A 13,067-nucleotide genomic window follows, 5' to 3' on the forward strand; every position below is an offset into this window, starting at 1 on the left:
ACACACACATACACACACAAACCTGGCCTCTTGCCCCAAGCATGTGTGGTTCTGCAGTCACCCCGTGACTTTCATAAGAAGTACCCATAGCTGCCTTCCACGGTTTTCCCCCATTGGAGCTCTGAGCTCCAAGTCAGGCAAAACAGAGACCTGTCTCTTGGGCAGCCTGAAGATAGGTTAGAATGTTGCTCTGATCCCTCCAGTTTGAAGGAAGGAGATAGGTAGACACTGAGCTGCTGCTTCCTTTAGACTGCACTGTGCAGAGAGGGGTGGGGGCAAGGATGAGTAAACACCACTGAACTTAACGAACATTCTGAATGTGATTTCTTGATTCGGCATTTGCTTGTAGAAATCTATGGATCTTTGACTGTTTTTCAGAATGCCTATAAAATATTACAGCCAGTCCCAATTTTTTTCTAATATTTCTGTGGGGGAGCAAGGGCCTAGAGCTCCCTATTCTACTGTCTTGCTGATGTTCCTCTCCTCATTAAAGGATTTGAAACAGGGACTCTTTTTATTTTTTTTTAATGTTTATTTTTCAGAGAGAGAGAGAACACATGTACATGAGACAGGGAGACAGAAGATCTGAAGCAGGATTTGTACTGACTGCAGAGAGCCCGATGTGGGGCTTGAACTCACAAACTGTGAGATCATGACCTGAGCCAAAGTCAGATGCTTAACTGACTGAGCCACCTGGGCACCCCAAAATAGGGACTCTTGTGTGTCTGGTGACAGTATGGGAGGTAGACAGGGATAGAGGTGCATCCTCCATCCTTCTAGATAGGGACCTGTGTTCTCAACTGAGCTGCAGTGGCACAACCAGGGTAAGTTCCTGACCTTGAAGCTCATGGCGTAGAGGGTGACATGGACCTTCAGGAATTAATCCCACAGATCCTGGCATTGTTACAGATTATGGGGGTACCAGGCCAGAGGGGGCAGGGAGTACAGAGGGAGCATAATGGGGGTGAGGATCTTTCAAGTTGAGGGTGGTCAGGGATGGTGGGGACAATAACATTTCAGCTGAGGCTTGGGGATGAGAACAAGGTTGACTGGGTTGCACGAGCATTCTGGGAACTGGTAACAGTGTGTGCAAAGGGACTGAGGCAGAGAGAAGCTGAGTTCTAGGGACAGAAGTAGGCACTAGGTTCTCAGAGCACTATGAGCAAAGGCAAGAGAGGATGAGAGAAAGGTACAAAGGCTGGTGAGGATCCAGGGTGTGCACCACGATCCTAAGAGCAGTAAGAAGCTCCCAAGTGAGACCCAAGAGAGGCTCAAAGTTAGTCAGGAATAGGGGTGGGGAGGAGGCTTGCTCCTTGGTCCTGCCAACATAGACTTTCCCTCAGCCCTGTGCACAGCAGATGCTCAGGGAAGGGTGATTTGCCCTGCTCCCTGCCTAAGCTTGGGTGGTGGGCCACTGGTGTCCCCCTGAGCAGGAGCACAGAGACATCCAAAGGTTTGGGCAGTGCTCTTGGATCTGAGGGCATCCAGGTGTAGCTGCAGGGCTAGATCCTGGAAAGGAGTGGCCACAGAAGTCCTGGACTCCCTTCCCCACCACCCCAAAGGCCACTTTCATTCCATTTCTCCTCTGCCCAGACAACCTCAAGGTTGGTGTGAAGACCACCACAGGCTTGCCCCCTGCACTTTTAACTCTGGCCCCTGCTTTTCTTCTTCCCAGAGAGTGTAGTCACACTATCTTCCAGCACTCCTGCCTGTCACTGTCCCTGGTTCCAAGGGGGGTGTTACCTTCCACTACCCTGCTATAAAGCCAGCATTGAATATGGGCTGGCACATTCTCTGTGTCCTCTTCTGAGCACATCACACATCTCATTGTATCCCCAAACAGCATCACAAAGCAGCTTTCCCCCTTACAGATGAGGAGACCAGCCCTCATGAAGGTTAACTTGCCCACAGTCACATGCTGCTATGGGCAGAGTATAAACCCATGTCCTGCTTTCAGCCTTGTACTTCCCTGTCTCCTTACTCCTAGGAGAGTCCACTCCATTTACAACTTACAGAGTGAGGGATGGACAGACAGGTGGACATTCCCCAAGGGTAGGGAGCCCTGAGAATCAAGCACCCTGCTTCTTATTCTTTGAAGCTTCAGGTTCCCACATGGTGTCTTATACCAGAAGCTGCTAAGAAAGCTTGAATGAATGCTTTATTTGAGGGGCTAAGGGGTATTGAACCAAAGACAGTGGCGCGGAGTTAGTTTCTTTTGCTGCTCGGGTAGGATTTCATAGGCTGGGAAAGCACATAGGCATTATTTCCTCTTTGGCGGAGTATTCTGCCTGAGTAAAACGAGACATCTCCTGTGAAACTTCCAGGAAGATGAGCTGCATTTCTCAGATGTGGCTGGGGCTCTCTGTAGTCCCCAAAGGATGGGACTTTAAGCCTTCTGAGAAGTGAACACCTATATAGAAGAGGAAGCGAGAACTGAAAGAATGGATTGGATACATGTTCCTGTACCCTGAGAGGTTTGGGGATACCATTTACATCTGGCTTTTTAAAGTGCCCATAAATCCAAAAGCCACTTGTCTGGAACAGCACTTGCCTTAGAGCTGGCAGCTGTGGATCTGTGCCCCGAGTCAGCCTCAGCAAGACCTCCCGCCTCGAACAGATTATCTAGTCTTATAAAGACTATAGTCTTATATATATATAAATTCTTAAAATTTTTTTAATGTTTATTTATTTTTGAGAGACAGACAGAGCGTGGATGGGGGAGGGGCAGAGGGAGGAGACATAAAATCTGAAGCAGGCTCCAGGCTGTCAGCGCAGAGCCCGATGCAGGGCTCGAACTCACGAGCTGTGAGATCATGACCTGAGCCAAAGTCGGCCGCCCAACCGACTGAGCCACCCAGGCACCCCCTCTTCTCTTCTATAAAGTGGGCTCATACCTTCTAGAAGCTCTTTGAAGACCAAATGAAGCTTCTCATTCCAGGCAGAAAAATGCAGACCAGTTTCTGGCTGAATGTTTTGTCTCCGAGCACAAATGTTTGTCTGACTCGCCCTGGAAGCTTGCTAACATGTTTTTCCTGCTTTCCCTCCCTTTTCACCAACAGCTTCAGCACAGTCCTCAGCAGATAGAGACATGAGAAAAATACCAAATAATGGGAACCTGAAGATGACAAAAGTGGCTTACCCTCTGGGGCTGTTCATTTGCCTGTTCATCTATGTCGCCTATATCAAGTGGCACTGGGCCTCCGCCACCCAGGCCTTCTTCAGCATCACTGAGGTAGCGTCTGGGGCCCGGAGGGGCCAGCAGGCTCATAGTCCTCTGGGGACAGCTACACATGGTCATGAGGTTTTCTATGGCATCATGTTTGACGCAGGAAGCACTGGCACCCGTGTGCACATCTTCCAATTCGCCCGGCAGCCTGGAGGTATGCTGGGCAGAGGGCCCTGGCCATTCACTGCATGGTTCTCCTTGCTCACGTCAGAGCTCTCGGGATCTCTTCCACTTAGAGACAATGGTTTATCAGCATGTGGGCTGGATGCCCTGCCTCGGACTCATCTGGGAACTTGTCAAAAATGCAGTTCCCAGAGAAGCTGGCTCCGGTGTGGTTTGGGGCCCAGGAATCTGAATTTCCCTGGAGCACCAGACTGTCCATACTCACACTAGCATCTGGTGACCACCTCAGGGCAACTGAGATCCCCAAGGGTATTGGGTGGCCTGTCCTGTCCCAGTGTTTACCAGCATGTCAGATGACTAGGACCATGACTTAAGCCAGAAGCTGCGTTGGGAGAGGTTAAGGCAGGAAGTTGCCCCAAACTCAGACTGGTATGAGGCAGCAGTCTGGGTAAATCATGAACTGGCATGGACCTAGGACCCAGGCTGACATGGTGCTGCCCAGTGGGTCCAGGAGGAGAGGGGGGTGACAGACGAGAGTGGCCTCAGCAGTGCGGAGGGAGCTGGAGTCTGAGCCCCATCAGCTTTGGTGGGGACCACAGGCTTCCGGCAAGAAGGAGGAGGGAGTTTGTGTATGTTCGCCCCCTAACTGCTCCTGTGGAGAGACACAGTCACTGCCCAGCTCTGAACTCTTTCCCTCCCCACTTTGATCTCCTTCTCTAGCGCCCCTTGTACCCTCCAGCTCTGAGGGCCACCCTCCAGCTTCTAGCCAGTGAGTGTTTTCCCCCTGGCTACTCAGTAGGTCTGCTGGTTGTGTCTGGTTCTTTGCTGACCCTCAAAACATTTTGAGTAGACACTGTTTGTGAGCTGGTGGCAACAGACACCATTAGTAGTTCTCTCCAAAACTGTTGTGACATGTTTTCTCTACTCTTCATCTGCTGTATTAATTAACTCATTTCAGTAGTTAAAGTTTTATATGCCAGACCTACATACTTCCCATAACGGTTTTGAAGCTTTTAAGACAATTCATATTCAGAATGTAATCCTTTAGTAGCCATATTCCAGTATTTTATCTCTGGAGAGACATCCTTTCAAAAAGTTCTGTCCCTGATTTTTCCTCCTGGGTCTTCATGTCCAAATTTGGACCAGCATCCCTTGGCCACCAGTGTACCCCTGAACACTCCCTTGCTATATGCTCATGAGTCCAGGCCCCTTATGGTTTAAAAGAAGGGAAAAAATAAATGTTCTTTCAGAACCTGTACTACATCCATCCTAGAACAGAGAAATGATTTTCATGTTTGCAGTTTGGAATCATCTGTCCTGCTCCTCTGTTAATTTCACGAAAACCATGTTAAAATTTAGCACTTTAGATGGATACAGTTTTGTATATAAATTATACCTCAGTAAGGTTGACTTAAAAAAAAAAAAAAAATTCTGACCAAAGCCTCAGGTGTTAACATTCATCTTGTTTATCTGAACTAAAGAGGCAGCATCCCAGTCACCCTGGGATTGGTCTGATTTCAGGTGTCTGCTTTGAAAAGGGCAGCAAGCCATTGTTGTATATATTTATATATTCGTGTATATATTTGCCGTGTACCTTTTTAAACATGTTTCCCCCTTAGAAACTCCCACTTTGACCCATGAGACCTTCAAAGCACTGAAGCCAGGTCTTTCTGCTTATGCTGATGATGTTGAAAAGGTAATTATTTTCTCTCACATCTGTTGTTCTTCACATTTGTCTTCCAACTGTATAATCTGTTAAAGCCAGCTCCCTATCTGTTGAGTGCAGTAGGCCTTCTTCACAGAGAAAAGCATCTCTGACAGTACTAACCTGGGACATCTCCTGCTGTTTAGAATGATCAGTTGGAGGAAACTGGTACTGCACGTGAGGCTCAAGGAGGGCTGCTGCCCCCACCCTAGGGCCTTCCCCCAGCCAACACACATGCCACCCAGAAGTCTTAGTGTGGTTCAAAAACACAAAGCCTACAAACTTGACAAAAAGCATTATTTGAGGGGCGCCTGGGTGGCTCAGTTGGTTGAGTGTCCAACTTTGGCTCAGGTCATGATCTCACAGTTCTTGGGTTCAAGCCCCACTCTGCTGACAGCTGAGAGCCGGGAGCCTGCTTTGGATTCTGTGTCTCCCTCTCTCTCTGACCCTCCCCTGCTTGTGCTCTGTTTCTCTCTCTTTCAAAAATAAACATTTAAAAAAATTGCTTTAAAAAAAAGCATTATTTGAGAGTTTGTTTTTGTTTCAGTTCCTCTGATTGAGGGTGACAAAAGTTGACTAACACAAAAAATTGAAGTTAAAAATGTATTATGTAAAATCCACAAAACCAAATAAGTGTGAAAGATTTATTTAAACTGTCAAACAATGATTTTTGTAAGTTTGTAGCTTTTATATTTTTTGAGTCCCTAAAGCTTATAGCTGCACTAATACTGGACACCTATATTTCCACTAAAGCACTGATGAAACGGACTAGTTAGTGATATACCTATACATGCCTTTTGGCTCAAATATGTCTTAAAAGCTGATGTATCATTTTTGCCCACAAGTGTCTCTTGATCTCAGTGAAGTCATACCCTGCTTTCCTGTGGCTTGGTTAAAATTGAAAACAAAACTGAAATGAGTGATGCTAGAGTAACCATAAGGTTGCACATGATTAAATTAGGTGTCTTTAGAATAAACTCATAGGACTTTTAAACTCTTATTTGTTTTAGTAGGCAGTACACATTCAAGTGGGACATATTTCACAGCTTCACAGGGCAGACAATGAGAACTCTCCTCCCTCTCTAGTCCCCTCCAGGAGAGCTGGTGTCCCTGGTTTCTTATGTGTCCTTCAAGGGCTAGGTGATATACCTATGAGCAAATACATCTATATTCTTCCCCCTCCCCTATTTTTACAATAGAATGGCATTCACATTGTTACATACTTTGTTTTTGTCCTTCAGCAGTATAACATGGAGAACATTTACTATCAGGATATGAAGAGCTTCCTTGATTTTTCTGGCAATGATATTGCAGTATGTGTGGGCACATTAAATTACAGAACCAGTCCCCTCCTGAAAGACATTTGGATAATGTCTAACACTTTACTCTTAACTGTATAAGGCTGCAGTTTGTCACCTTATATGAACTTCATTACCCACACATGCAAGGGCGTTTATCTCAGATGAATTCTTACAATGGGATTTCTGAGTAAAAGGAATGTATGTTTTCTTGGACAGACATTGCCAAATTGCCCTCTCCCACACCACCCCACAGCATTGTACCTATTGATAATGCCCAGCAATACTTCACCAAAGTTGTTTTGCCACCTATGCACTGACACAGGGCCGTAGCCAACTTTTGGACCTCAAGCATTCTGGCAGGTGTAAATGATTCCTCTGTGTAGTTATTCATGGGATTTTAGCACCATGAGAGATTCCCCACGATGTCCAGGGGAATCACAGCTCATCTGAGGTCACCCACTGGGGGTTGGTGATGGGGGCTGGGTGGGGTTTTGGTTGCCAGAGTATAGAACAGCAAGACCCCTATTGTGTGTGTCCTTATCCCACCATGCTCCACTGCCAAGGGTGTTTCTCTGTACTCACTTGGTCCCTGTTGCCCCTCACACCCACCAGCACCACTTAAGTCATTTTCTGCCAATTTGGAAAATTAGAAGAAAATGTATTTATGAGTTAATAAAACCAAAAGGGTTGGGGGAGCATCTGTGACCCTGTATGCTGATCTTTGACAGATTCTACTTTACTTTTACCACCTTCACAGAGTACTTCGGGAATTCAGGAATTACTGGATGTTGCTAAAAAAGACATTCCTTTTGACTTCTGGAAGGCTACCCCCTTGGTTCTCAAGGCCACAGCTGGTTTACGTCTATTACCAGGAGAAAAGGCTCAGAAGTTACTGCAAAAGGTGATCTTATCCATTTACCCCTGGGGGGGGTGGGGGCGGAGGTGCATAGCTTATGATATCTGGAAACACCAAATATTCAGCCATTGTCCAAGCAGTCAGACGGGCTATGTAGAAGCTTCTTGAGGAGGAAAACACATCAAAATGTTAACAGCATCACTTTTAGCTGTTTGTGTTTTCTAGAATGAATCTGTTGTGTGATAACAGCAACTTTGTTTTAAAAATACATTGAAGTCTTTTGAAGGGCTTCCTTCCATGCAGACTTGTTCCTTGTAGAGGGCTGTGGAAGCCAAGTTCCTGACATTTCATCTCCAGCCTGCTTGTTCTCATGGAAATTGCTAGTTTCCCGCTTGGTCTGATCCACAGATGTAACTGCTGAGGAGGCCTTTAGCCTTCTCCGGCCCTGTTCGTTTCTCAAATGGCCAGGATTGTCCCCAGAACCAGCGGCAGCCCTGTAAAGGGGCTCTGGACCCTATCTGTAACAGGTGCCTGAATGGTTCTTATTGTCAGGCACATTAGGGAAACTGCTCTCAACAATATGGTCCCCTTATCCTCTGTACTGTTTCTAAACTATGCAACTGCTAAATGATGAATTTTTGCACATTTTTCAAAGTCCCTTATAAAAATTACCTTGCATGCTCAAGTCGGATGGTAGGCCACAAGTGCAGTTGGAATGTGCAGAGTACTGAAGTTTCTGTGTGTCAATACTTGGTAAAAAAAAAAAAAAAAAAAAAAAAAAAAAGGAGAAGGAAATACACCCAAATGCAGCTGCTCCTCTGCCTTCACCTTCCCTCTGTGGGACTGTCTCCTGAGTCCCAGGCTAAACTCTGCCTTGAGGGGTTTCTTGTCCCTCATCTCTAGTCCTAAAGCTGGGCAGTGTTTGGGGGCCCAGTAGGCTCAGGATGCCCCTGAGCAATTCTAGCCCAAAGTGGCTTGAAGACAGGGCTCTTCAGGGTAGCCTCTGCCTCTGCCAGCCCAGAGAGTAGATTAAGGAGGATACCACTTGCCAAGGATTAGAGAAATTTAAAACAAGAGTTTTGTTACTTCACAGCAACAGCTGCTGTCCTTTGCTGTTTTGTCACCACCTGCTGAAAACACAGCATATTTGGGAACTTTGAGTCTAGATTCTGAAGGATAAAGACATGTCTCTTTACATTTAGGTGAAAGAAGTGTTTAAGGCATCGCCTTTCCTTGTGGGAGATGACTGTGTTTCCATCATGAATGGAACGGATGAAGGTAGGGTCTCCCAAGCTCTCTGTCCCTCGAGACAGGCTGTATGCAGGGCTGCTGTTGGCTTCCGAGTGGGAACTTTCTCCTTGGTCAGACACAGGCAAACAAAAATGGCAGTCCCACTCAATTCACAGTTCTACTGTCTCAGAGGATCTTTGTGGGCCAGTGTTAGAGATGGGTTCTCATCTTGACCAGCTCCAAACTTGGCACAGATGAAGTTTCTGAAAACAAATCCTCTTCAGTTTTAAGAACATTTAGAGAGAATCCCCACTTGCTACCCTATTTAGAAGTTTGCTGTTACATTGTTATTGCTAAGAGAGAAAAGGTCAGGTTCCTCACCAGTCCCTGATTTTAAATATGACCAGGGGAGGGGAGAGCAACATTTGGTTCTCTTCCAAAAAGTGGAAGTTGATGATAAAGAATAGGAGGGAGAGACACAACATTTGACAGAGTATTTATTGTTTTAGTGTGGTGTCTTCTAGAACAGTCTTCCAGAAGCTGTTGGTGACTTGATGACTGATGCCTCTTCCTGTAGTTGGTCTGGAGACTGAGGAGTGATGAGTGCTCACTTCCAGCTCCTGGAATCTGAAAGTGGTCATTTGAGTGCATGTGTTGTTTACAGCATCTCAGGTTATTCACATGTTGTCTGTGACCCTCTCTTATAGGCGTTTCAGCGTGGATCACCGTCAACTTCCTAACAGGTACATTCCTCCCCACCCGCCAGAAGCTGACAGTCCGCAGATGCCATTCTTGACAGCAGCAGCCTCATTTCTAGTCTTTAACCCCTTAGGGTTCCCCAGTGTTGCTACCCAAAGTAGGGTGTTGGGATGGGTTGGGGGCTCATCAGGGCAAGCATGGAGCTTGCAGATAAAAATGCTAGGAAAAGCAGCTTCTCTGTAGGCTTGGTTTTCACCAGCATGGTTCCAGCCTCTTGTCCTGGAGCCACACCTGCCTGGGACCCTGTCCTCTCATTTCTTAGGGAAGTCATGAATAAAACCAGTCATGCTTTCACATAGTAAATGTGGTGTATGCTCATCACCTTAGAATTGAATTCCTGTGCTGTAGACAGAACAGGGAACAAAAACATTAGTTCTTGGATCGAGGTGGCAAGTTGTTGTTATTCTTAGATTATTCTCAGTATGTGTTGATTTTTGTCTCTTTATTGTAATTATGGCAAAGACTAGCGCATGTGATGCATATATGAAAAAGAAAGAAGCTTTGTGGCAGGATTTGCCCCTTGGGGTGGAGAGCCATGTTAGGGGCCAGATTGGGAGTGCTGAGCTAGGGGAAGGCATGACTCTGGGCATGAAGGGACATCATGGAAGTCTGTCTCCTGAGGGGTGAGCAGTAGATAAGGGCAGGCCCCACTTCTCTGCTGAAGATCAGTGTCATCCTATATTGTTAAAGCCACAGCCAGTGGAGGGTTCATGTCCCTTAAACATGTAGTGCATCCTTCCATAGAGATTGTTAAATACAGCTGTTTTTCTGTTCTTCTTTTCACTGAGGGGCCTGGCTCCTAAACTCTTTTTACTTTTTTGGCTGTTCTGGTCTAATTACTAACGCGACAGTGCTATTTTGGTTTCTATTCACTATGCTCCAGGCAGTTTGAAAACCCCAGGAAGGAGCAGTGTGGGCATGCTGGATTTGGGTGGAGGGTCCACTCAGATCACCTTCCTTCCAAGAGTCGAGGTAACTGGTCTCTGTCACCCCACTGTGGCCCTTACCCCCCCCCCAAGGCTGCCTGTCCCCGAGAGTTGCAGCCCCTTAGGGGAGGCCCATAGAACTGGAGCCTCTGGGCCTGTGTAGTCAGTTCCTGTCCTGAAGGCCAGAGTCATTCACAGTTAATGCTTCTTCACTTGATTTTAACTCTGCCCGGGGAAAAAAATGGAAATTTGGTCTTCAATGGGATAATAAATTAGATGCTACCTGGAACCCTTTGGGCCATAGGATGTGAGATGCTCCCCTTCCCCACTAGGGCAGCCAGAAAAGGGGCTATTAATTAAGGGGCCAGTAGAGCTTGAGAGAGCTCAAGCCCTGTGTGATAGACCTTGTAAAGGAGATAAAAATGCTCTCAGTCAAGACCATAGTTAACTACAGTGCCTTCCTCACCAACCACTTTATTGTTATTCTTAGTTTTCAGTGGAAGAACATTTAAATTTACTCATAATTGTCTTGATTGGGCCATATTTGTCAAAATGGTAAATATTACTTATAAGGAGGAAAAACATAGTTTTTCATTTTGGACATTTTATTTTTCATTTGCTTGTTCCAAACTCTTTCATAACATGTGACTTAACAAAAAACTAATTTAATTGAATACATCTGTAATACCCTGGTCTTTTTTTTTTTTTTTTTTTTTTTTTTTTTTTGGATATGTATTTATTATTTTTTTTATATGAAATTTATTGTCAAACTGGTTTCCATATACCCTGGTCTTTTCAAATGAAAGACCAGCGGGAAGGATAGTGATCCTCACATTCTTCCTCAGGACACCCTCCAGACCTCCCCGCCTGGCTACCTGACGTCACTCCAGATGTTTAATCGGACCTACAAGCTCTATTCCTACAGGTTTGTTTTGGGAGTGGGGGCGGAAGGTTGCCTGTCCAGGAGTGTGGCTCAGCCAGCCCTGTGCAGTGGCCAGAGCACCCGGTCACAAACAGGCCAGGCCCCAGAAACCCCTCTGCTGGATGCCCCACTGGAGGCTCTCCCTCCTCCTCTTCTTCCTCCCTGCTATTCCTCCCTTCTCCTGCCTTCTCCCTGCTTCATTTTTCAATTCACCTACAGTAAAATCACATTTCTCTCTTTTGTGCTTATTCTCCTCTGCTTTGGAGGAGGTTTCCAAAAGGTGGGAAGAGCCCATGGATTGTGCAGGAATTTTCTCAGCCATCTATTTACTACGTGGCACCTTTAGTAGATTATTGGCATAAAGCACATGTGCTCCATAAAAATCAAGGCGCGGGGCGCCTGGGTGGCGCAGTCGGTTAAGCATCCGACTTCAGCCAGGTCACGATCTTGCGGTCCGTGAGTTTGAGCCCCGCGTCGGGCTCTGGGCTGATGGCTCAGAGCCTGGAGCCTGTTTCTGATTCTGTGTCTCCCTCTCTCTCTGCCCCTCCCCCGTTCATGCTCTGTCTCTCTCTGTCCCAAAAATAAATAAACGTTGAAAAAAAAAAAAATTAAAAAAAAAAAAAATCAAGGCGCATCTGTGTTGTTCACTGGTGCCCACAGCTCCTAAGCAAGCTCTTGTCAATTAATAGGCTTTCGGGGCGCCTGGGTGGCGCAGTCGGTTAAGCGTCCGACTTCAGCCAGGTCACAATCTCGCGGTCCGTGAGTTCGAGCCCCGCGTCAGGCTCTGGGCTGATGGCTCAGAGCCTGGAGCCTGTTTCCGATTCTGTGTCTCCCTCTCTCTCTGCCCCTCCCCCGTTCATGCTCTGTCTCTCTCTGTCCCAAAAATAAATAAACGTTGAAAAAAAAAAATTTAAATTAATACGCTTTCATTTGTTGAACTAAATGGCCTGAACTCCACAAAGAGAGGCTTCTAGGAGCAGAAAATCTGCTGCCTCGGCACAGGTTTCCTCCCTCTCCCACTTATTTTGGATCCAGGCCGGGTGACCATACTGGAGGTGGAGTTGAAGATGGCACCTAGTGCTTCCTGTGGCAGGCCAGTCCCTCACCTAGGATTTTCTTTCCACAGCTACCTGGGCCTCGGATTGATGTCGGCACGGCTAGCAATTCTGGGTGGCATGGAGGGGAAACCTGGTGAGTGGAATGAGAATTCAGAGCCCTCCTTGCTCAGCAGCCTTCAGGGGCCCTTCAGGAAAGGTGCTCCCACCCTCCGCCCTCATAGTAGCCCGCTGGGCCCTGGGGGACTGGGAGAGCCCAGGAGGGATGCATATGGAGGGACGCACCCCACATCTTGTCAGTGGGCACTCTGATGGTGATGAATGGTGATGTGTTTTAGCTGTGTACATGCTAAGTTATTTTTCAAAAGGAAGAGATGCTAGTGAAGTTATTTCTCAAACACTGAGCTGGGGGATTTTAGCCAAGAAACTATAATCATCACCTGTGTTTGGAATGGACTGGTTTTTAAGGATCTGGAGGGAACATTATTCTTCATGACAGTACAGGAGGGACCATGAGGAGGTGATTCTGAGGCTGCTGCCTTGGAGCTGGGGTTGAATTCCCTTATTCACAGCAATTCTGGTCTTGTGAGAGTGTCCCTCCATCTTCTCTTGCTCTGTGAAGGATCATTAAACATGGGCTTGGCCCTTCCTGCAGACATGGCATTGGACTAGAGATGGAGCCTATGTCAGGTCAGGATGTTTACTCCCAGGCCTTTTCTGATCTTCTCTGACTGGCCTGGCTGAGGAGAAGCCTGGTGCTGGCCACCAGCATACATGAACTCTTATGAGGTCTTAGGAGATCACTTAGGAGACACTTAGGAGTTTCCCGATTTGGGGGGCACTAATCTGATGCTGGCATTGGCCTCTCTTTACTGATGGCATCGATCAAGGCCCAAAGGCCTTGACCCATGCCTCTGGTCCAGAAGTGTGTGTGTGAGTGCACACCTGTGTTCCAGCCACAAGC

The 13,067-nt window shown here is 46.8% G+C and overlaps 1 protein-coding gene across 4 annotated transcripts in view; it reads left to right on the forward strand.

Annotated features, from left to right (window-relative positions):
* Nucleotides 1-13,067, forward strand: part of ENTPD6 (ectonucleoside triphosphate diphosphohydrolase 6) — a 39,828-nt gene that overhangs the window by 8,992 nt on the left and 17,769 nt on the right. For all 4 annotated transcript variants that reach the window (XM_030310238.2, XM_030310241.1, XM_030310240.1 and 1 more), the window contains exons 3-10: nucleotides 3,060-3,380; nucleotides 4,969-5,045; nucleotides 7,113-7,256; nucleotides 8,414-8,489; nucleotides 9,149-9,184; nucleotides 10,084-10,172; nucleotides 10,972-11,051; nucleotides 12,175-12,239. In XM_030310238.2, coding sequence (XP_030166098.1) covers nucleotides 3,089-3,380; nucleotides 4,969-5,045; nucleotides 7,113-7,256; nucleotides 8,414-8,489; nucleotides 9,149-9,184; nucleotides 10,084-10,172; nucleotides 10,972-11,051; nucleotides 12,175-12,239 — 859 coding nt within the window. In that variant the 5' untranslated portion in view covers nucleotides 3,060-3,088. The remainder of the gene's footprint in view (nucleotides 1-3,059; nucleotides 3,381-4,968; nucleotides 5,046-7,112; nucleotides 7,257-8,413; nucleotides 8,490-9,148; nucleotides 9,185-10,083; nucleotides 10,173-10,971; nucleotides 11,052-12,174; nucleotides 12,240-13,067) is intronic.

This window comes from Lynx canadensis, chromosome A3, assembly GCF_007474595.2.
Source record: "Lynx canadensis isolate LIC74 chromosome A3, mLynCan4.pri.v2, whole genome shotgun sequence".
NCBI classification, from domain to species: domain Eukaryota; kingdom Metazoa; phylum Chordata; class Mammalia; order Carnivora; family Felidae; genus Lynx; species Lynx canadensis.